Here is a 23,581-nt window from a genome sequence, read left to right as displayed (position 1 = left end):
TTCATCCAGTGCTTTACCAACTGCACTGGCTCCCGGTGGAGTACAAGGTCAGGTTTAAGGTGCTGGTTTTGACCTTTAAAGCCCTATGCGGTCTAGGACCCACATACCTATGGGACCACCTCTCCTGGTATACCCCATGGAGGACCTTAAGGTCCACAAATGACAACATTTTGGAGGTCCCAAGTCACAAGGTGGTTAGATTGGTCTCAACTAGGGCCAGGACCTTTTCAGTAGTGGCCCTGACTTGGTGGAACGCTCTGTCACAAGAGACTAGGGCCCTGCGGGACTTGACATCTTTCTGCAGGGCCTGGAAGACAGTGCTGTTCCGCCTGGCCTTTGGTTTGGACTCAGTCTGACCCTTATGTTTCCCTTCCCTTATGGTTTTGATCTATGGGCTACTATTAAAATGAGGTTGCGTTTTAAATTGCATTTTAACCTGTATTTTAAATTGGTGTCCCCCCCCCCCCATTATGTTTTTACTGCAATTTTACTGATGTTAGCCATCCTGAGCCTGGCTCTGGCCGGGGACGGCGGGGTATAAATAACATTTAATTTATTTATTATTTCTATTATTATTATTATTATTATTATTATTATTACTTACCTTCCTGTTCATCCTCTACAGCACATGTGCTTAAGCTGCAACTTTTCTTGGGCTCTGTACATGGCTGATGAAGATTGAAAATAGTGCACACCTAGGTTAGAAGAATCCCTATGAAAGGAAAAATGAGATGGCCCCTCTGCATTCTGAGAGGCGAAGGTGCTTCAAGGTTTAATGCAGCATTGAGGCATGGGCTTAATAAAGCACAAAGCTGGCCAGGGTAGGCCTGAGACTGGGAAGAAGCTAGGAAACATGGTCCCCTACACTCCTGGTCCTGATATTCCAGACAGTAGTATTGGAGAAGGCACCGAGAGCACAGCAAAAATAATAATAATGCAAAGCCTCAATTTTCCTGCCAAACAATCAAAAGCAAACTTGCTTAATATCCTATCTCCTGTATAGCACCCCCTCAGTGCCAATAACAAAAGAAGCATAAAGCAGGCTGATGTGAGACAGGCGAGCGAGTCCCAAGTGAGCTGTTTCCAAAGATTATCACAGCACAGGTTGTCTTGGGCAGCAGGGTTTTCAATTCCCAGAAATAAAGCTCTTAACGTTTGGCATTAATGAGGAAATGCCGACAGTTTCCACTAAGTTAAAGCTCAGAACCACAGTGATAATGACCCGATTATATGTGCAGTAAGTAATTGCCTCTCAGCCATGTGGCAAGACTGAATTTTTGTGATATCAGCGGGCAATATTGCCCTTGGAGATATTGGTTTTTATTTTTCTAGTTTTGCCGCTTTCTCACCCCACGGTAGTCATTAAATGTGCAGCAAAGATGGTATGCCTGCATATTTCTGCAGACCCTCCTGTTACTAGTAGCTTCGCAAACATCTTGAAGTCCATCAGCTTTCTTATTCTTCTCCTTTCGCAAGCTCAATGACAGCTGTGCCTTAGGAGGCTTTCTTTAATGCCCTCAGTGTTCCTCTGCCCTATTTCTGTCATAAGATGTAATATTTCATGTTTGATCTGCAGTTGTTTGCTTCCATCATATTCTGGCACATTGACACAAAACTGGGTAGTAACCTTACCTCGGCTGGGTCACACCTGTGGCACCAGAATTCACCTCTTGAAGGGAGGGAGAGAAGGAGAATGAGAATGGGAAGAAGGAAAAAAATGGACAGAATTCTATACAGAACGAGAGAACAAAACTAGACAGATTCAATGGAGGGAGACAATAAAATAAACCATTAGAGAAAATAAGTGATAAAAATAGTAAAACATAACTGTTAAGGTTCCAAAGGGTTGCTCAAGAGCAAGTAGGCAAATACCTCCCTGCTCGGCTGTGAAGCCTTGCTTTTGATGCCAAAATAAACTTTATCTGTCCAGAGTGCCACTCTCCCGTGGCTGGCTCATTCACTGGCAGAATCCGTGAGTGGGCGGTCCTTAAACCTTCCCCAACAAAGTAATTTCTTGATGCCCAGTCTGCGCCTCCCCTCTCGGCGCTAAAGCTTACTGTGCAAGGAGGGCGTGGGTAACGGAGGACCTCTCTCCTCCCCGCTTTGTCCAGGCAAGGTGCCCTGGCACCCCCTCGCCTCCTCCGAGCCCTGAAACTCCTCTCCACTGGAGGTATGGTTACTCTCCTCCTCTGAGGAGGAGCTGCTTCCCACGATCTTTGGGGGCTCTCTGTAATCCATCCGTCTTTTCCTCTCTCCCTCCTGAACCAAGGGCAGTTCCCTGACAATAACTAAAATGGTAACAGTGCTAGTAAAATAAAACAACCACAACTACCTAGGAAAGGACAATGCAAATGGAGTGGTGGTTCCCTCTATATTCTATGGGGCAAAAGAAACTTGCTGTCCTTTGAGCCATAGACTTCAATCTCTAACTTCCATTTCTCCCATGCAAGTGCTTGCATCTGGGGAAACACTGGTGGGGGCAAAAAGTTCCCTGCCATCTTTGACAGTGCACCACAGATGTGCAGTGCCACAGAGAGGCCCTCCCCTCCACACAGAGACCTATTTTCATAATGTTGGGCATTTCACAAATTCAGAAAAATAGATGAGATGAAATCTGGCATAATGGCGCTTCCAACCCGACCCCCATTTACTTGGAAGTAAGCCCTGTGGAATGTGGTGGGACTTGCTTCCAACTTAAATATGCTTAAAACCAGGGTGTCAATACCTAAGCAGCATTTTCATTTTGCAATGATACCCCTGTTTCATTCTCAAAGGTGTGTCAAAAGTAAATAATTGATCCTTGTTTTACATGCAGCCTCCAGTATTCAGTCTCTGTCAGGGCTGGTTCAGATGCAGGTCAGCACTCAAGATGCAGAGACAAACAGAAAAAGTTAGCTCTTCATTCAAGAAAAGAGCATACCAGGCAGTAATGCCTGCAAACAGGACTGGCCCCCGTGAAACAGTTGCCAGGACTAAAGGTCTTTGCCTCCTCCTTCCCCCTAAGTCTCCTCCCCATCTGGATGTCTCCCAAGCAGCCTTAAACTATGTTAGGGAGGGGCCACCTGTGCTCTTTGTTCTGCCACACACAAAGCTCTTCATGACCCTGGAGACAAGCAGGGAGGGGAGCTTACTACAAGAGGAAAGGCAAGCTCCATGGATGCTTCTACAGCCTCTGTCCCCTCCTTCTCTGCCTCATGTCCTGAGTCTGTACTGCTTTCTGCATCTGGTTCTTCTCTCTCACTCAAGCCTGTTCCTTCTTCAACATCCTAGCATTCTGCCCCTCCCCTCCCATCACCCTCTGACCTGTCCTCAGTGTCCCATCACCACTCTCCGGGCTCTGAGCCTTCCTCCTTTGAGGCATCCCTAGGGGTTCCCCGGCTGGTGCCTCCCCCTGGTCCTCTTCATCAATTCAGTCCCTGACAGTCTCTTGTCATGTCTGCACTGGTACTCACTCCTCTTCCAGTAGTGTCATTGCCCATTTTGGCAGAGCTGCCTTTCTTTGAACACTGTCTCATTAACCTGTGTGAAAGTGAACTCACTTTGTGATGGCTACATTATAGCTGAGCCATAATTTAATAACTTATCCTTTTGCTTCTTCTTGTCTGTTCAGCCAAGAAGGACATGTCTGACTGCTTTCATTTCAGAAACCACTCAACCTTTAGCCTTAAAGTTGTCCTTCTATCTGTGACCTTTCATCATATATCATATATCATATATCAATTTCTCTTGAGATCCCTCATATACTAACTGGAAAAGCCAACATAGTGGACTGATCATTTCGTGTTATGCCAAACGTTGCTTATTCAAATATCCTTGACACTGCCTTTTTTTGGATAGGAATAGAAATGTTTGCTTTTAAACATGCTTCAATAAAAGTGACTCAAAATGAAGGACAATGCTAATTCTGTACTATGTATGTATAGTACTTCCAATATGGTATAAATAATTTTGGGACAGTTCTCCTGTATCCCTGACTTCTTCACGACAACTTAATCAACATTCTTGCCTAGAGCTTTGCTTCTCTTTGAAGACCTGTGCAAAACCACTGCCAGTCACTGAAACTCCTTTTCCTTTTAAGAATGCTAAATATTATTGTGGTGTACAGGCAAATATTGTAAGATTAAGAGTGCAATCCTTCCAGCAGTAAAACACAGATAAAACAAACTGGCCTCGCCATGTAGGTAAGTAATGAAAAGTCACTTTGCTGTGATTTCTTGTAGTGCTTTGCTGAAGTCTACCACCCAATTTATCAAAAGTTTACTTCTCCTGTGGAAGAGGCTTCTATAATTTGTCCTGGCCTCTTTTTCAAGGCACTTTAGATTTTTATTTTTATTTTTTTTAAAAACCCTACAACATTTTCTTTAGAATTTTCAGTGGGTGCACGGCTGAGTTTACCTTATCAGTGTCAGGTAGCCATGGGTGGGGTGCATATTTTCCTTTCCATTAAACTTTTCTCCAGCTCTTTGCAGCCTCCCCAGGTGCCTGCACTTCCTGATCTGGAAAAGGCCCATAGGGGAAACTGATGTCTTCCCATGAGTTTTAATTAAAACAATGGAAACATGGGAGACCCGCTACAGAGAATATTACATCAGTACTACTGTAGATTTCATTTTTAAGGGAAGTCCTTCCTTTTATCTTAAAAAAAAATGCACACTGATTTCTTTAAAAGTAAATGGACTGCACTTAAAAGAAAAACAATGAAAGTATGTCAAGTGCACAGTAGGCAGTCTCCCGAACATCCCAGGGTTACAAGAAAGCCCAGCTGAGGATAATATGGCATTTGCAAGCAATGTGGGCACCTGGGAAGGCTGCCGAGGTCAGAACACTGGGGAAAGGGTTTGTAGAATGGAAGAAAGGACACCTACACACAAACACCTTGAAAATGAATGCAAAAATCCCTGCAGCCCACCTGTGGTAAGTTTACTGACATTTCTTCTCTACGTTAATAATTTTCTGGTGCAAATGCTTGTCTCATAAATTGATGGGAATGTGATGGCCTGGGATTCCGATTCAGAGGATGAACCAGAGGAATCCCAGCCTGCACAGGAGTCCCCGCCTCCAGGGCCGGCTGAACTGGGGCAAGGCCTAGATGCTGAAGAGCCTGCACCTGTGATAGAGCATCAGGAGCTGGCCCCAGGTGAAGCCCTTCTGGCCCCAGAGGGGCTTGACGACTCAGTGGCCACAGGTGAGCCTCCTCCAGGGCCCAGTAACCCTTCGGCCTCTCCTGATCTGCAGAGGCTTAGGGCAGAGAGGCGAAGGGAACTGGTTGCCCCCAGGAGGAGTGCTCGCCTTAAGGCCAGAGGAGGCGGGGCTCCTGGGGGCCGGGACCGCCCCCGGCCTTAGAAGAGGATAAAAGCCCAGTCAGCCTGGCCCCAGGTTGCGGGAGCAACGTCGTTGTTGGCTTTGGACCTTCCTGTGTTCCTGATCCCTGCTTGGCCTCCTGTTCCTGACTATCCGGTGTTCCAGTTCCCAGCTCGGCCTCCTGTTCCAGCGTACCTGTTCCCCGCCCGGCTCCCCGTCTTGGACCTCGCCCCTCTTCGTGTGGACTCTGCCTACACCCACGGTACCTTCCCCCGGGGCCAGCACAGGGAAATGGTTACAAAAGGCACAGGAGAAACCTTCAGCACAGCACTTTTTTTTTTAACATCTCAAAAACGGAGATGCAAATCAGCTTTCAGTTTAATTCGGTCCTGTTGCCAGACCATGAGGAGAAGTGATCAATTTCAAGAAGCATGTCTGATTCCGAAAAGCAGCAGCCACGCATCTTCCACACCCCGCCTTAACTCATAACACATCGCAAGTAAAAAGTATATGAGTTGATGCAATCTCGCCTTGAGTTTCCCCACACCTGTGAGCAGCTCAGCGAACTGGAGCTGTTTGGAACATTCAAAGTATATCAGATATTTTCAAGCCAAACCCCGCATTGCATTGCAAATGTGCTTGTTTTGAACCACAGGCCCAAGAGAAGGCTTGAATGTGCTAACTGGGATTCTGTAATTTCAGTCAAACATCAATTAGTCATCAGATGATGTAATTCAAAAGGGTAATACACACTGGATAATAAAACACATTTATTGATGCTGTTTAAGAGGGGATGGGACGCGGGTGGCGCTGTGGGTAAAACCTCAGCGCCTAGGACTTGCCGATCGCATGGTCGGCGGTTCAAATCCCCGCGGCGGGGTGCGCTCCTGTCTTTTGGTCCCAGCGCCTGCCAACCTAGCAGTTTGAAAGCACCCTTGGGTGCAAGTAGATAAATAGGGACCGCTTACCAGCGGGAAGGTAAACGGCATTCTGTGTGCTGCGCTGGCTCGCCAGATGCAGCTTGTCACGCTGGCCACGTGACCCGGAAGTGTCTGCGGACAGCGGTGGCTCCTGCCCTATAGAGTGAGATGAGCGCACAACCCTAGAGTCTGGCAAGACTGACCCGTACGGGCAGCGGTACCTTTACCTTTACCTTTAAGAGGGGATGACTTGAAAAAAAACTAATCATTCTAAGGTACCGACAGGAGGAACCAACCTTTTGTGGGGTGGGGGGAGCACAGGCGGGACAGAAAAGGTAGGAGGGACTTCAAATTAATTAAACCAACTCCCTACCCATATCTACTATGTTCAGCTCATTCTGCCCTGGTAAAGTATGAGAGAATTTGGTTTCTTTGGTGGGCAGAACAAGCTATTATCAAGAGAAACAACACAATATACATGATTTAGTACAACAAAAACAAAATCTGTGCACTTGTAAATTCTCTAATATAGTTGAAATCAATTGAACACACGTCTGTCAGTCTTTGAAAGTCCGTAGAAGTATAATAAGTCTATGGTTGAAACAAAGTAATAGATGCTATCCTGTGGGCTAATCAATGATTCTGATGCTATATGCTTGTTGTAAGACTGTCTTTAAGATGATAGCTATGGAATCCTTTGGATCTTTTGATATTTACTGATAAAACCTTACATCGGATAACAACCTCCTAGCCTCCATGATGTATTGCTGAATATTTTGGATAATACCACCCCCTTTGTCCGCTGGCTTTATGATAATATTTGGATCATGTGATAAGGTTTTTAAACAATCATGTTGAAGCCTGGACAAATCTAAGGGGTATGTACATTTGTTCTTATTGTAGTTGTAGCATATGGATTGTTATGTGTGAAGTCTATATAGTTTTCATGTACACAGGTCATTGTTTCATATTTTAATTCTTTTGTAGTTGTGCTGAAGAAGATTCCAGTGAAACAGTCAGATTATCCAGGATCACTGTCCGTTGTTACTCACCTACTACTTTGGTACCATAAACGCCTAAAAAAAGTTTTACTGAGACACAAGTTGTCAACCAGTACCTATCTTCCAATGCAATGAGCAGTTGCAAGGGAGTGTTGGGTCTAAGGCAGGCTGTCTGTTCATGTGGGGTGACAGCAAGGCCCAGGAGACTGGGCTAGGGGGCATAACCAGAGCATAAGCCCTAGAACTCTTTGCTATATGCAGAGATTCTGTAGCAGGTGCATAGCGGACTCATCTGCCAGCTCAGGGGAAGTAATAGTACCACTCTATTCTGTCTTGGTCCAACCACACATGGAATACTGTGTCCATTTCTGGGTGACACAATTTAAGAAAGATATTGATAAGGTGGAACGTGTGCAGAGGAGAACAACCAAGATGATCAAGGGTCTGAAACTGAGCCTTATGTGGAAAGTTTGAAGGAGCTAAGTATGTTTAGCCTGACAAAGAGGAAACTAGAGGAGGTATGATAGTCTCTTCAAATATCTTAAGTGCTATCACATGGAAGATGGAGCAAGCTTGTTTCTCCTGCTCTGAGTGCCAGTGTGGTGTAGTGGTTAAGATCAGTGGACTCGTAATCTGGTGAACTGGGTTCGCGTCTCCACTCCTCCACATGCAGCTGCTGGGTGACCTTGGGCTAGTCACACTTCTCTGAAGTCTCTCAGCCTCACTCACCTCACAGAGTGTTTGTTGTGGGGGAGGAAGGGAAAGGAGGTTGTTAGCCACTTTGAGACTCCTTAGGGTAGTGATAAAGTGGGATATCAAATCCAAACTCCTTCTCCTCCTCCTCCTCTTCTTCTTCTTCTTCAGGGTAGGACTCAAACCAATGGCTTCAAGTTGAAAGAAAGGAAATTATCAAAGCACTATCCCTTAGTTTGCCTTGCAAGAGGATAAAATGGGATAACTCTAAGCTATTTGGAGGAAGTGAGTTATGTAGCACATCTACGTAGTACATAGATGTATACAGGGGTGTTTCCCCATATTTAGCTGTATAGGAGGGCTGGGGAACCTGTGACCCACCAAAGGTTGCTGACCTATGACTCCCACCATCCCTGGCTGGTGACCATATTGTCTAGTATTGGTGGTGTCAGGGAACTGCCATCAGGGCCGGAGGGAGAGAGCGGGCTCCGGAAGGGTTCCAGAGAGCGTCCCGGGATGGGGAGAGGCAGCCCATCTTCTGGGGAAGAGAATCAGCGTAGCACCAGTGGAGAAGGGGGGCAGGTGGGGGAATCAGCGAGGCGGTCCCATGACTCCTTGCCAGGGACCAGCGGGGAGAGTAAGGGTCCTCCGCTGCCTACACCCTCCTTGCGCAGAAGGCTTCCGCGCAGGGAGAGTAGGAGGAGACTAGGCGTCAAAGAGCTTCTTTGCTGGAAGAAGTTCAAGAAACGCCCACTGACGGATTCTGCCAGCGATTGAGACAGCCACGGCTGAGTAGCTGTCCGGACAGAAAAGGTTCACTCAGGCAACCAAGCCAGGCGTTGCACCGGTTTACGCACGAGCAACCCCTAGAACCATTACAGGTGAGAATTGAAAAACAACCGGCAATTTGCAAGCTCCCCACCTTTGCTCTAGAAAATGCATGAGGTAGTACTGGATTAAGGAGAACAAAGGAGGAGAGATGCAAAAGGATTAACAAAGGGTAAGACTATCCTTAGCACAGAGAGAAGGGAAGTAAAGGGGGGGGGTCATGATTAGATCAGTCAACAAGCAATTTTGCAAGAGGATGGGTTTGACCTATTAACCAATCTTCATTCAAAATAGTCCACTGGTAAAACTGGTTTCTGACCAGAGGTTGCAACTCTGCTTGTTACTTCTTCTGCGGTACTTCTTCTTCTTCTCCTCCTCCTCCATTGAACACAATCAGCACTTCAGATAAAAACATACACACTCAAAATGAACTCTTCAATATACATATGCCTAGCTTAGATGAGGAACTACACATATAATGGCATGTTATGTGTACAAATCATGGCCTAACCAATAAGCTCGCCCCTGTGCTTGCTTAGTTCAGGTGTGATAATCATCCCAAATCATTTATCTGGGTGCAGGAGGAAAGAGTTGTGTTTTGTTTTGTTCTTTTCCACCCCAAATGACACAGATAATGATCACCACCACTATGGAGCATTTATCTGACCACAATAGTGCACAACCTTACTTGCTACAGACATTTACACTTATGGAGGCAAGATGTTTTGCCTACACACAATTCTAATTGTTTGAAGGTTAAAAAAAGAAGGAAAGAAAGATATCAGAAGAAAAGTTATTCTTTAGCTTCAGTATCTCAGAGGTGAAATGGTAATACAAGTTCCTACATATCCAGGCTGGTGGAATTCTGCTCTGAGAACAAAGGTTACTGAATAGATCAATGGCAATTGAATCGCATTCACAGTTCAATTGACTTTGCCCAGAAAAACAATGACTTACAGCGCAGGCATTTTTAAGGATGATGTAGCAAGAAAATCCATTTTATTATGGAATTAATTGAAATGTCTCATGAAAAAAATGTTATGAAATGTTGTCTATGACACTGTTACTATTCAGCTGATGGCCAAGGGATAGGATATTTGGCTATAAAACATGGTCAAATAGCACCAGTTATAAGGAATAACAATGACAATAGGCATTGGGTTTATCCCTCATTCCTTAGCTATGTATTTATTTATTGAGAGAAAATAATATCTATGATTTGACAATGGTTTGATCCTCAGCATTCAAGCCTAGCAAAACTATTGAGATGTAGTGGCACTGAATCTGAGCTGCAAATCAAGAAGCCTCAAGTTCAAATTCTGCCTGTGCTATGATCTAGAGATGCTTTCAAATATATTTCCAGGTTCTCTATTTCTGAATTACCTAATCTTATCTCTGAAGCAAAACTTATGCAAATCCTGTGTTGTCCCATTTTTGTTTCCAAACTGGGTACAGAACACACTATGTGTGTTTGATGAAAGTTACTGGAGTCTTTGTAGAACTTCTCAAGTACCTGCTGTCCATTAGTCCAGTTAATAAAGATGCCATCAACATATTTCAGGTGGACAAGAGGCTTTGGAGAGCAGGAGCTAAGAAAGCATTGTTCCAAGTCAGACATGGAGATGTCGGCATACTCAGAAGATCAGGGGTTCATTCACCAGCCCATCTTCCAGTGTGGCATATCCCAACATTTGCCAGCAGTGCCCTTTTATATTCTATATAGGTAAAGGTAAAAGGTAAAGGACCCCTGGATGGTTAAGTCCAGTCAAAGATGGCTATGGGGTTACAGTGCTCATCTCGCTTTCAGGCCAAGGGAGCCGGTGTTTGTCCACAGACAGCTTTCCGGGTTATGTGGCCAGCAGGACTACACCACTTCTGGAACACCGTGACAGAAACCAGAGTGCACGAAAATGCCATTTACCTTCCTGTACAGCGGTACAGGATAAATAGGTACAACGGTACCTATTTATCTACTTGCACTGGCATCCTTTCGAGCTGCTAGGTTGGCAGGAGCTGGGACAGAGCGCTGGGATTCGAACCACCGACCTTCTGATCAGCAAGCCCAAGAGGCTCAGTGGTTTAGACCACAACACCACCCGCATCCCTATACTTTACCTTACCTGTATTCTACATAACTAGCTAGTCTCTACACACACACACACACACACACACACACACACACCAGTCCTTAATGCCAATATATTCTTTCATCATGTTTTCATTGGCGGAAATGAAGCAAAGAAACAATAAAATAAACAATAAAAATGAACAGAAGAGATTCATCTCCACTATGCATTCAGTAGGTTGTTTAGGCAAGTCACTATCTCTCCACCCCCCACAATGCTTCAGTACAGTGGATGCTCGGGTTGTGAACGTGATCCGTGTGGAAGGCACGTTCACAACCTGCAGCGTTTGCAATCTGCAGCGCCACGTCTGCGCACGCACAGTTTGTGATTCGGCGCATGTACAAAGCACGATTTAAGTGTGTCTGTGCATGTGCGAGTGCCAAAAATGTACTACCCGAAGTGTCTGTAACCCGAGATATGACTGTACAGGTAAGGTGTGTGGCAAATTTTGAGTGCTGACTGGATGCATATGAAAGTATCGCCATGGATGTGTAGGCTAACTACAGGTTCCACACAAGGCTCCTATCTCCAAACTAGAGATGCAAACGTTGGTTTTTTTTTTGTATTCTAGAGCAGCCATGCTCTGCTTCTTCAGAGAAATGTTGCAAATAAAGCAAACGTTTTCAAGCATTATTTCAAAACCTCAGAAAGAAAAGCGGCGAGTTACTGTAGAGCGTGCTGTTGTGATCCTCTGGCACAACTAAGTCCATTGCAATCCGTAGGCCGAGTGTGTCATAAGATTGGGCTGCAAGTCAGTTGCACGGGATGGGAAAGGACACACAATTTTTTGGTCCTCTGACCCAGCGCCAAAGAGCAAGAGCAAGCCAGTCGACCTTTTGACAGGGTGAAATGATGAGAAATATGAAACCAATCAGCTTTGAGATGGAGATCTAGGATAAGCAGCAGCAATCTGCTCAGCACTTGGATGGGAATAATGGAAGACATTAAGTAATAGCAAGTCTGTCAACACTTTGGGCAGGCAGCCATTCAGGCTTATAGCCGGGCTGCAAACTAACCAATCAGAAAGCACTGCTTTTGTGAATGTTACACATTCATTTTTGCAGATAAGCACCTCAAACATGGAATGCCAATTTTCAGCAAGGCAGAAATATCCCCATTTCCAGCTACTGCCCTTCTCCTGATCCCCTACCTTGCAGATTTGCATGGTATTAATATAAATCAGTTATGTTGCGTGGAAATGATAGGAAGGGTAGAAAAGGAGGTTTCTCAGTAGTCTGTGGGCTAGGGAGGGAAAAGGAAGAAAACCCTGGCTAAATAGTTAATCATTTGTCTAAAAAATAAAATAAAATAGCAATTAAGTCATTTTTCAATAATCCCAAAGCAGCCACCCCAGTCTTTTTCCTCTGCCAATGCTCTGCCTGAAAAGCATTTTCCAACTGCAAAACCCCAGATTAATTTTAACCAGTATATCAATATAGGATTTGGAATCTTTTAAAAGCTGCAAAGCCTCCAAATTATTAGAAGGGCATTTAGTTTCCTTTTCAGATCCATAGGGCTTACAATTACACGGTGACTGAGGATGTAAATTATGATGTTTGAATTAATGTGCTTTATTTATTCCTTTCACCCAGCACCGAGAGATCAATATAGCTTCAAATGTCAGATTTCAGCTGGAAAATTTTACTCAGCATAAATTCCTCATAAATAGGCTAACATATAAAGGCTAGAGAAGGGAGGGGAGAAGCAAACACAGCTCTAAACAGATTAATTTCACTGTTATCTGCAATATCTGAGTCACTGCTTATTGTTACAAATTAAGACCAGCGTCAAAAAGTTAAGTTGAGAAAATGAGCAATGCTTTTTTCGGTATCCTCAAAGCTTACAAGGGGGGGAATGCAATTATACTCCCTCTGATGTCTGCATACAAAGTAGCTAGTTGTGGAACTATGTATAGGTCTTCATGAAAATTCTGGGCTTTAAAGAATCCATTACTTGAGTAATAGGGCATCAACATAGCATCCACTGAAACACATGTGCCCATAGAGTCCTCTTCTGGTGCCCACAGGGCCATGTCTCCTGTCCCTCTTGAAAGAAGCCTTTTATTATAGTCAACAGAAAGCCTTTTTCAGGCCCAACTGAGGGAGAGAGTGTGAGTGGTTGCAGAGTACATGCAGGTGTGTGCAAGATACCCACAACAGTTTGTGTATTTTGCAAATGCAACCATGAACCAAAAAAAAGGTTAGTGGCTACTGATTTATGAACTCCTGCACTCCCTACACACACACACACACACACACACACACACACACACACAAATGGCACCTAACTGTTAGCCTGCTCATGCCACAGTTTCCATGCTTTTGGGCCAGGAATGGGCAACTGAAAGCCCATGAAATAACAGAATAAAAATATATCTTCCTTTTTCATGGCAGAACAGCATGTTCCATGGCATTATATTGTCGTCACAGCATCTGAAACAAGTATAACAATCTAAATATCTGGTATCGCCAACAGAAAATGAAGAAAGAAAGAAAGAAAGAAAGAAAGAAAGAAAGAAAGAAAGAAAGAAAGAAAGAAAGAAATGAAAGGAGTTAGACAGAAATGACTGGGATATATTAAATGTTTGGGGGCATATTGCTTTCTTTGCAATACATGGTTCTGCATGCAACCAAGTCTTCTTCTCCATCCCATGCCATAAGGATATCATTGGCTATGAATTATGATGGGATCAGAATCAGTAGACCTCAAAATACGGGGTGTTTGACTTTATATAGACATCGGGTTGGTCCTTGTAGGAAGAAGATACTTGTTTGTATCTCTTCCAGCATCCTCTGGTCTGATTCATTAGGGAACTTCTTATGCATGCAAGGCACTACAGTATGTAATTTTACAGAAGCCATCCCAGTTTCTGATTTTATCACAGAATGTCCCGTTTTTCCTTAGAATGTCCCTATTTTCATCAGATAATTGTTAGAGGGTACAGAGTCATATGACCCCTGAGCCAAGGAGATAGGTAACTATACAACCTTTAGAAGACATCTGAAGGCAGTCCTGTATAGGGAAGTTTTTTAAATGTTTTATTATGTTTTTTATATGTTGGAAGCTACCTAGAGTGGCTGGGGCAACCCAGTCAGATGGGCAGAGTATAAATTATTATTAGCATTATTGGATGTCCCCATTTTCATTGGAAGGGACGCGGGTGGCGCTGTGGGTAAAACCTCAGCGCCTAGGACTTGCCGATCGTCAGGTCGGCAGTTCAAATCCCTGCGGTGGGGTGCGCTCCCGTCTTTCGGTCCCAGCGCCTGCCAACCTAGCAGTTCGAAAGCACCCCCGGGTGCAAGTAGATAAATAGGGACCGCTTACTAGCGGGAAGGTAAATGGCGTTTCCATGTGCTGCGCTGGCTCGCCAGATGCAGCTTGTCACACTGGCCACGTGACCAGGAAGTGTTTTCGGACTCTTAAGCGAGATGGGCGCGCAACCCCAGAGTCGGACACGACTGGCCCGTACGGACAGGGGTACCTTTACCTTTACTTTATTTTCATTGGCGAAATGTTGGAGTGCATGCCGTTAAGAGTCCATTGATACACAAGGCTCCCTTGCTGCAGGAAATAGCATGGATAATTGTGCTAAATGGACAGACATGAAGGATGCAAAGTTGAAATTTTTCTCAATACTCCCTTAAAACAAATAAACAGAAGGCCATGTCTGGCACAAAATACTATAGCTTAATCAAAAAGACAAAACAATGAGGTGTAGAGGTGCGGGGGGGGGGGGGAGAGGAAAAAAAAAGCCGTTAGCAAAAGAAAAATCTTCCCTATAACTGAAACATTTTCCTCTGCCTGAAAGCTTTCGCATTGGCCACAGAAGCCTAACAATGTTAGCTCTTTCATGTTTCCAACATGGCAGGTTGTCTGTTCTTGTAAATGAATGCATAAACTGAATATAGGCCTCAGGCTTATGGCAAGTTGCTAGTGAAGCCCCTCAGGCACAGTATCCATTGATTTACAAAACAAATGCAACCACTTCAAAACAGAGCGATGCATATGTTGGAAGGCCTAATAAGGCAAGGTGGTTATGGCTACAGACTTCCCGTCACATGCACACATCGGGGATGAGAAGTCATACTGAGTGCAACATGTCATAGCCCACAACACATTTGTCTACGGTAAGGTAAAAGTTAAAGGTAAAGGACCCCTGAATGGTTAAGTCCAGACAAAGGCAACTATGGGGTTGTGGCACTCATCTCACTTTCAGGCCGAGGGAGCCGGTGTTTGCCCACAGACAGTTTTTGGTGATGTGGCCAGCATGACTAAACTGCTTCTGGCACAACAGAACACCATGATGGAATACAAAGCGCATGGAAACCTTCCCATTTACCTTCCCGCTGCAGGGGTACCTTTTTATCTACCTGCACTGGCATGTTTTCATACTGCTAGGTTGGCAGGAGTTGGGACAAAACAATGGGAGCTGACCCTTGTTGGCTATTTGCAGTTTAGTTGCGCTGTAGAAAGCTTGCTGGGGAGACCATGCATCACAAGGAACTCAAAAATAACTTTATCAAGGTTTTAATAACAAAAACAAAAACTCCTTTTACACTAAATATATCAACAAGCATGACCCAACCACCAACCCATCCCCCAGGGTACTGAGAGAGCTAGGTGCTGCTCTTTATATACTATACCCAATTGCTGACACAGCTTAATTAACACAACTTAGCAGCACCTGCTATACTGTTTCACAGCTGTAAAACCGGGTCTCGTTTTTTGCTCTGGCCATACACATCTTGTGGAACAATAATAAACCTTCACATTTAAAGAGACCATTCAACAACCCTGTCATGGGGAGTCAAACTGCTGACCTTCCGATCGGCAAGCCCAAGAGGCTCAGTGGTTTAGACCACAGAGCCACTTGGTATCAGAACTCGATGAGCAATAAGCCTTAAACCGGCTATCTGAGGAATCTCAGCCAGTGATTCATTCTGCGCATCAGCACCAAACTTTGTCTAAATGATAAGCATTTAGAATGATGGATCCTGGGCACCCTTGCAGCAAGAGATGCTCACTGAAATGTCCACCTACTACTTTTGTAGGCTCCCAATATGATGCAACATCCTGATTTCCCATGAACCAGGGGTGATGGAGCTTGTATGTTTTTCCTGCATTCCCATCATGTATTAGTTTACCCAGTTTCATGAATGCGTAGAGAGGGGTACAGTTCACAGTGCTTCCTGTTTGAATGTATTGGGCTCAGAAGACATGCCTACCTAAACCAGGCTCATTTACTGCTACAACCTGGAGAGGAAATGTGAGGGGGTACGGTTCTTGCCTTGTACATCAACTGAGCATTACAAGACAACAAAATTAAGTGACCACAATGAACTTACAAGCTTTGGCAATGCCATCGTTTAAGAGATGGCTCCTGGAATAGTTCCCAGGACTGTAGCAATTTGTGTACAAGCGTTGAAAAAAGGATCCATCTGTCCAACTTGCCTGCAGTTGAACCTGTGAACTGTAGCTAGAATCTGGACTCTGGTGTGATTGTTGACCTCTTTGCAAAACATGTCTGGCTATGCAGGCAACCGCAGGAGCCATATCATAGCTGCATCATGCTGTGTCAAAGCAGCTCCAATCCATTATGTTGGCACCCCATCAACTACCATTCTACACAAAGGCTTCCTCCACCAGCAGCTGTGTATACATTTCTACTGCCTCTATCTGAAAAGCTAAACTGCTTACAATTTCTTGGGGCAGCTTCAAACATGCCCATCACTTGATTGCAAATTGGCCTTACTGAATGTTTCATACTCATAGGTGAAACCACCAAAGGGAAAATGTCTGCATCACCTCACCTCACCTCAGACACAACATTTTACAACAATGGCAGCTCAACGATTTGGCTGCAAGTCATCAAGTGTTGAGTAATCAAGCACAGTGTGTGTGTGTGTGTGTGTGTGTGTGTGTGTGTGTGTGTGTGTGTGTGTACTGGCCCTTTTTTATTTGTATACATAGCAAAAGTGAGGATGTTGACAGAATTAAGCTACAGCTGTGTGACAGGTTTTCGGTGGCTCAGTTTTAGGTGATGATAATGATGGCATAAATTAGATGCTAGTTGTAAGAAGGTAAAAATAGAATGCAAAGTTCTGAAATATTCATAATTGGAAAATGCAAAAACAACAACCCAACTCTCCTTTCAAAGCATCTTTCACTATTACAATCAAGAAACTCAAAGCAGCTATTACTTGTGCATAAAGCCTCAGTTTTGAAATGCATTGTTTTTAGCCAGCAACGCTGATAGCTTTATATATATTGTAAAGTAAATAACAACAAGAGCAGAAAACCTTAGACTATCCACCACAGAATCTGGGTTTATTGACCTACACACAGCTGGTTAGGAAATATAAACAGGACAGAAGCAGGAGCCATAAACACTTGCAGTTGAGGGCTCTTTCACACATTTCATTCCTCTTGTTTCATTCCTAAAATGCTTTTGATCTGGGACAGTCAATCTGGTGCCCTACAGATATTGCTGGGACTACAAATCCCATTATTCCTGACAAACTCCCTGGGGATGATGTGTGTCAAACAACATTTGGTGAGTGCCACCCCTGTTTTAGATTTACTCCTAAAATATAAATAAAATGTATCATAATGGGACACTCATCTGCAAGCCATGACGGGCTGCAGTGTGTACACTTAATGGCAAGTCAGGGTGTGCCTTTGTGGAATGTGTAAAATGGCACTGAGATTGTACCTTGGCAATCTTGCTTCATCCAAATTTATCAGTAAACATCTAACCTGTGCATGCAACCTGATCTCAAAGTCCCAGCTCAGCAGCCCTAATCAATACAACAAGCAGACAGCTAGTTTTTGGGTTGTAAGACATTCCTGTCTCTTAACTTGATGTTTTCTCACGGAAAGGACACCTACCAGCCTGATCCCGTGAGGAATTCGGTTCTGCAGTGGACACTTGGACACAGCATACACAACCCTGTTCTGCACCTCATACATGCAAACAAACACCCTTCTTGGTACAGAATGGAGGTGCCAAGAGGTTCCTTGATAATGGAAGAAATAATGGACTCACCACCATCTGTCTCTTAAAATCCTCTTCCATGGCAAAGGTTTTAGCTAAGCCCTGATGATGGAACCATGGGACCAAATGAGATGAGATACCAGCCACATAATTAGCAATAGTATGATTAGCTTTCTAAAAGTAAATGGCAAGGAGGCCCCAATCCAGATTGAGATGCTGGCCTGGGGGCTTCGAACAATTTTTCTCCCTGCTGTGATCCCAGTCTAGATTGAGAGCCCCATGCCTACAGTTTGGGAGCTCTCACCCCCCGCACACCAACAATTCAAAGAGCAGGTGCACGTGGCCTGTCACAAACTGGGACTATGCTGGGTGGGGCGCAACATGTCAAAAGAAACGTACCACCCCACAATCAGGGTCTCTGTACTTGCAATATACTTAAATATTTTAAAAGCCACTAACACAAATACAAAGTGATTGGTGTCTTGTCTAGTTTGGCCCTCAGTATATGATTCAGCTATAATAATAAAAAATGAAGAATGTGTTTTACAGAGAGCTGGAGTATTCTACAGATATGGTATTGGAGATTTTGGTCCAAATCCTGTCTCAAATTCTCAATGAACTGGCAAGTTTAAGTCTATGGATTGTACCACATTCAGGGCGTAGGTGGGGATTCATATAACTGAATGCATGTGCAGGGTGTACTGCATGTACTCAGAAGTGGTACAGTCCAGACACAAGTTTATCACCTCAGTAGAACTTGAAACCTGCTTAAGGATCCATCAGGTGGCCTTTGAATATCCCTGGGTGGTGGAGCCAAAATACTGTGGGAGCTCTGGAACTTCTGAGGCCTCTTTTGTCCCATATGCTCTCTGAACACCACAAGAGATAGCAGAGGACTCTCTGGAGTGGGCTCCACGAGGAGTCGGAGATAGCAGAAGAAATATTAACAGATCTGGAGCAAGCCTGGGTCTGTGCACAAGGCTCTTGGAGTTCTGGTCCATAAATCCTCACCTGTAATCTGGAATTGCCATACTTATATTGCAGAGCCGTTTGGAGAACCAACAAGGTAAAAGACATATATTACAAACAAATAACTCAGTTTTTCTCCCGTGGTTCCAGAGAACTTTTTTTATACCTTTATGGCAGTGGAGGCAATCTGAATATGGTGGAGTCTTCTCAGGGTGCTGTCCCGGTCAATGAAGTACGAGGCTGCCAGTTGGTGTAGTGTTTCCAGTGTCACTGTGGTACTGTTAATGCTGGGATCACTTGCTTCCGATCTCTTACTCAGCTTCCGCTTGTCCACAAAAATGGTGAGTGACTCCTCTCCTGCAGAAGCAATATAACAACATTATCAGTTAAAGTTGCCATGATTATTATTATTTTTCCATAACGAGAGATGGATGGGTTGTTAATTTTTGTTCTCTAAGTTTCTCATTTTCCCCACTGTTAAATTCACTTCTTCACAATTCTACAGGAATTTGCATTTCTTTTTTAAATCATGAATCTTCATCAGGATTTTCCTATGATTTTTTTCCTAATATATGTGTTTGCATGCAATTTTTACGAATGCACATTTTTTTGCAAACATTTTCACCCAATAAAATGTTTCTGTATTTTTGTATGTTCTTTTCATTAATATATTCATTTTATGTACACATTTTGTTAGAATTCCTGCTCCATGATTGCAGTCATGGGATTTTTGTCTATCACATGACGGTATAGTGTAGGACAAGCTCCCGACACATTTCCCTAATGCGCAATTTTGTAAAAATTCTTTTTTTAAGGTATATTTTATTACATTTCCAAAAAATTCACGTAAACCTTCTAATACACAACAGATTTTTCTAGCGTTTTATCTACTTCCCATCCCATTTTCCATGGTGTTTTTTTATTTCTCCCCCTTACTGCACCTTATCTTCCCTCTCTTAAATCCTAACAATAATACAGTAATCTCTACTGCCTTCTGTTGCTCATAGTTCAAATCCTCATTGCGAATTCACCGTAGTGTGATATTTCTTTAAACAGTCTGAAAAAGGCTTCCATCTTCCATAAAGCAATCATCATTCTCTTATTCTAGTGGTTAGCTTTGCTGATTCAGCATTGTCCATAACTCTACTTATCCATTCTTCTTTGGTGGGAATGTCTTAATCTTTCCATTCTTATGCATAAAGAATCCTAGCTGCTGTAAAAAGCTAAAAAGCTAAAGGGCCCCTGGATGGTTAAGTCCAGTCAAAGGTGACTCTGAGGTTGTGGCGCTCTTCTCACTTTCAGGTGAAGGAGCCAGCATTTGTCCACAGACAGCTTTCCAGGTCATGTGGCCAGCATAACTAAACCGCTTCTGGCACAATGGAACACCATGATGGAAATCAGAGTGCACTAGCATGCTTTTGAACAGCTGGGTTGGCAGGAGCTGGGAGCAATGGGAGCTCACTTGGTTGTGGAGATTTGAACCACCAACCTTCTGATCGGCAAGCCCAAGAGGCTCAGTAGTTTGGACCACAGCACCACCCACATCCCCTAACTGCTGTACATAAACAACTTAACCACTTTTTTTTGGAATTTCTGTTCTTTTAAGACAGTTTTGTGAACATTCTTTGGTTGGAGGAGTGCATTGCAAAATTCAGAGAAGAGGTCGTATCTCTCTTTTGTTATTCCCATTGCTTCCCAATTACGTTGTGTGAGAGGGGAAACAAGGCAGTGACCGATCCTCAAGCACAAAAGGTAAAACGATGAAATAGTTAACATGAGGATTAATGTGGGAGAAAACTGGAGATTAATTCTTGCAAACAAATACTTAATTTACAATTGCAAATAGATGCTTCTGCCACACTTGACACATGGATGAATCTTTTCTTGCCAGCCGTAGTCCACAGGCGTGAAATAGGCTTAGAAGATGATCTAAACATTAGCTAACAAATGGACGTGATTTGGAATACTATTCAAGGTTGTGAGTCTTAAGGACTCAAAAAGGATTAATCACAGTGTGTAGCAAAAGGAGGGAGGGTTAAAAAAAGATTATGCAGCACCATAACCACACAGCTGTGAGTCCTACAAGCTGTAAGAAACATCTGCAAACGTTCTAGAGGCAGTTCTGCCTCAGCTGCCACAAGCAAAATGAAAGTGTGTACAAGTTAATTTTTCTTTCCAGCTCACCAGGACAAAACAAAACCCCAAAGTCCCGTATAATTCCATAATTGGTTCATGGGATTATGTGGCCTTTACTCTAGTAATGCCCTTGTCTTGGACAGATATTCATCACTGGGCAGAGATTGACATTCATACTCTAGACTGACCTTTGCATAGTATTTTACAATGTCTTTGTGAAACCTGAAATGTGCAAGCTATTCCTGAGTCCTGTTCCTGAGTCTAGATTTAATTCTTCACAGGCATACAATATTTTTTCGAGGCCATAATATACAGTAGTTAGGCATGGGCTATGACATCATCTTAATTGTGTCAGCCCACCCTGATGTCTGTTGCATGTTAAGATCACCAAAACTGCCTAGAAATAAATTCGGACATGACTCAGATTTTAGTTTGAGGTTTGGCATAATTTTGGCCACAATTTTATTGATTACAAAAATTTATAATTTGGAAAATAATTGGATTATATGATTTGTATTCTTATAATTTGGATTAATTGGTTTGATGTGTTTAATTTGGTAAGATGAAACTTAATAAAAAATATTTTTTAAAAAACAATTTTATTGATTACAGGCTGTGGTTGGTTTGTTTAGGCATTGGTTAAGACTATCTGAACCTGTCCCAGACTATCTTGGACAGGAGCAGAACTGACAACTGCCAGTTGCAGAGGTCCATCAAGGTAAGCACCCCGGGAGATCAATTGAGATGGGTGCCGATCCCTAAGATCACACCCAGAATGCTCCCAGGGGCTCTTGCGTGGCCCTATCCCCCTTTTAGGGGTCGGGCAAATGCATGACGAGCTGATGGATTCCTTTAACGGAATACCTATGCAGCAACCATCAGAGGGACAGGTCACAGTCATGCCTCGTCCCCTCCACACACATTAACCAATGCCAAACAACAAACCTTACAAAGTTGTGAAGATTTGTTACACGGTAGGCAAAACCCCAAAGGCACCAGCCAATCAGCCAAGTGGGAAAAATTCCTACTGGGTCCTTGCCCCCAAAGCAGACGACCCACGACAGTATAGCAAGGTCAACACAGACCCTAAATATAGGGAGGGTGGGCGGGTGATTCGCCCAATGGGGTTGCAATTTCTGCAACCCCATTGGCCCGAACAGGTCCCATGCTTCTGAGGGACCAATCGGGTAGCTGTGGCAATCCAAACTTACCCACCCCATCAACAGAGTCAATTGTGGTGACCTCACTGCAATACATGCTTTCTGGGAGAACCCAATTTGTGTGGAGGGATGAAGGATGAGGCAGGGAAATGCACAAGGAACTGAGATGTGATGTCACATCACCCAATTGACTCCTACAACAAAAGTGCCGTCAAAGAGGGATTTGCTGTTTTTAATTAGCATCGGTAAAGAATCCCGTTGTGGCTACTTCAACAAGGAAGAAGCTGCACAATAGTTAGGAAATGGCAGGCTGCAATAATGAATTAAATCTGCATGGGTCTTAGGAGCAACTTCAGGAACGATTTAAATAGAAATGCAAATCACAAAATGCTGTATAAGAGGCATTAGAATAATACTGTAACAGCTTTAGTTAAATATACATAAATATGACTTGGGAACATGTATTTTTATAATGTGTAATAATAGATGTCCCTATGATTAAAACACTTGGAGCTGTTTTCTGCCTCTAGACATATTTTGCACTGTAGACATATTCGAAAAGCCTACCTTCCAATTTTCTCTTCTTATTAGTAATGAAAGGAACATAAACCTTCCATTTTAAAACCATGCAGCGCTCCAGTCAGATGGCATGTGAAGGATGATGGACTATTTTGGGAAAGCAGCTAGCAATATATATTAGCCACTATCAGGATAATAAGTGTGTAGCAATTCCCAGGGTGGTATATGCACACTGAGTTTGTTCCCGTTGCCTACTATGGCAATGAAACCGTGTGACTCAAAGCCTACTGAGGTGTTAAGACTGTGGAGGAGAACTTGGTGCATAAAGTAGCTGCTCCCCTGTTGTGCTTACATATAACACAAACCTTTGAAGGGAAGGAGGAAGGGAGCCTTGCTGCAGATAGATTTCCCTGCAGCCTTGATCCCCAGTCTCAGAGCTCAAGATTGCATGCAGCCTACACATGGGAAGGCTCCCACTCTTCAGATGTTTGAGTTGCATATGCAGACTTCAGGGCTGCAACCACACTTCTCACTCATGTGTTCTCCATAAATAGAATGGCCGAAGGGGGCTTCTATGAGCGCTCTGTGCAGGAAAATTTCTCCTTCTCCTTCTCAGTCCAGAGGCAAAATAGATGTGACTCTACCTTTGCACAGTGGCGTGTTCCATCTGTGTAAAAATCAGAGGTTTCTATCCCACTGCTTGCCCACAGCTTTCCATCCTCCACTGGGGCAAGCAAGAGACATTATCACAGTTGAAGGGCATGCTAGTAAAGGTAAAGGGACCCCTGACCATTAGGTCCAGTCGTGACCGACTCTGGGGTTGCGGCGCTCATCTCGCTTTCTTGGCTGAGGGAGCCGGCGTACAGCTTCCAGGTCATGTGGCCAGCATGACTAAACTACTTTTTTTGAACCAGAGCAGTGCACAGAAGCGCCA

General features: G+C 43.8%; 1 protein-coding gene and 1 long non-coding RNA gene across 3 annotated transcripts in view; one reads left to right on the top strand and one right to left on the bottom strand.

Moving 5' to 3' along the window:
• Nucleotides 1-23,581, top strand: part of LOC309344071 — a 352,998-nt gene that overhangs the window by 46,786 nt on the left and 282,631 nt on the right. The gene's annotated exons all lie outside the window — the stretch shown is intronic.
• The window catches only part of BRINP3 (BMP/retinoic acid inducible neural specific 3), a 263,578-nt gene that overhangs the window by 86,854 nt on the left and 153,143 nt on the right, over nucleotides 1-23,581 (bottom strand). For both annotated transcript variants that reach the window (XM_081865868.1, XM_081865869.1), the window contains exon 4: nucleotides 18,999-19,189. In XM_081865868.1, coding sequence (XP_081721994.1) covers nucleotides 18,999-19,189 — 191 coding nt within the window. The remainder of the gene's footprint in view (nucleotides 1-18,998; nucleotides 19,190-23,581) is intronic.

This window comes from Podarcis erhardii (assembly GCF_964252035.2).
Source record: "Podarcis erhardii genome assembly, chromosome: 6".
Classification (NCBI taxonomy): domain Eukaryota; kingdom Metazoa; phylum Chordata; class Lepidosauria; order Squamata; family Lacertidae; genus Podarcis; species Podarcis erhardii.
Note: the sequence above shows the minus strand (reverse complement) of the source record. Positions and strands in the feature narration are given on the sequence as shown.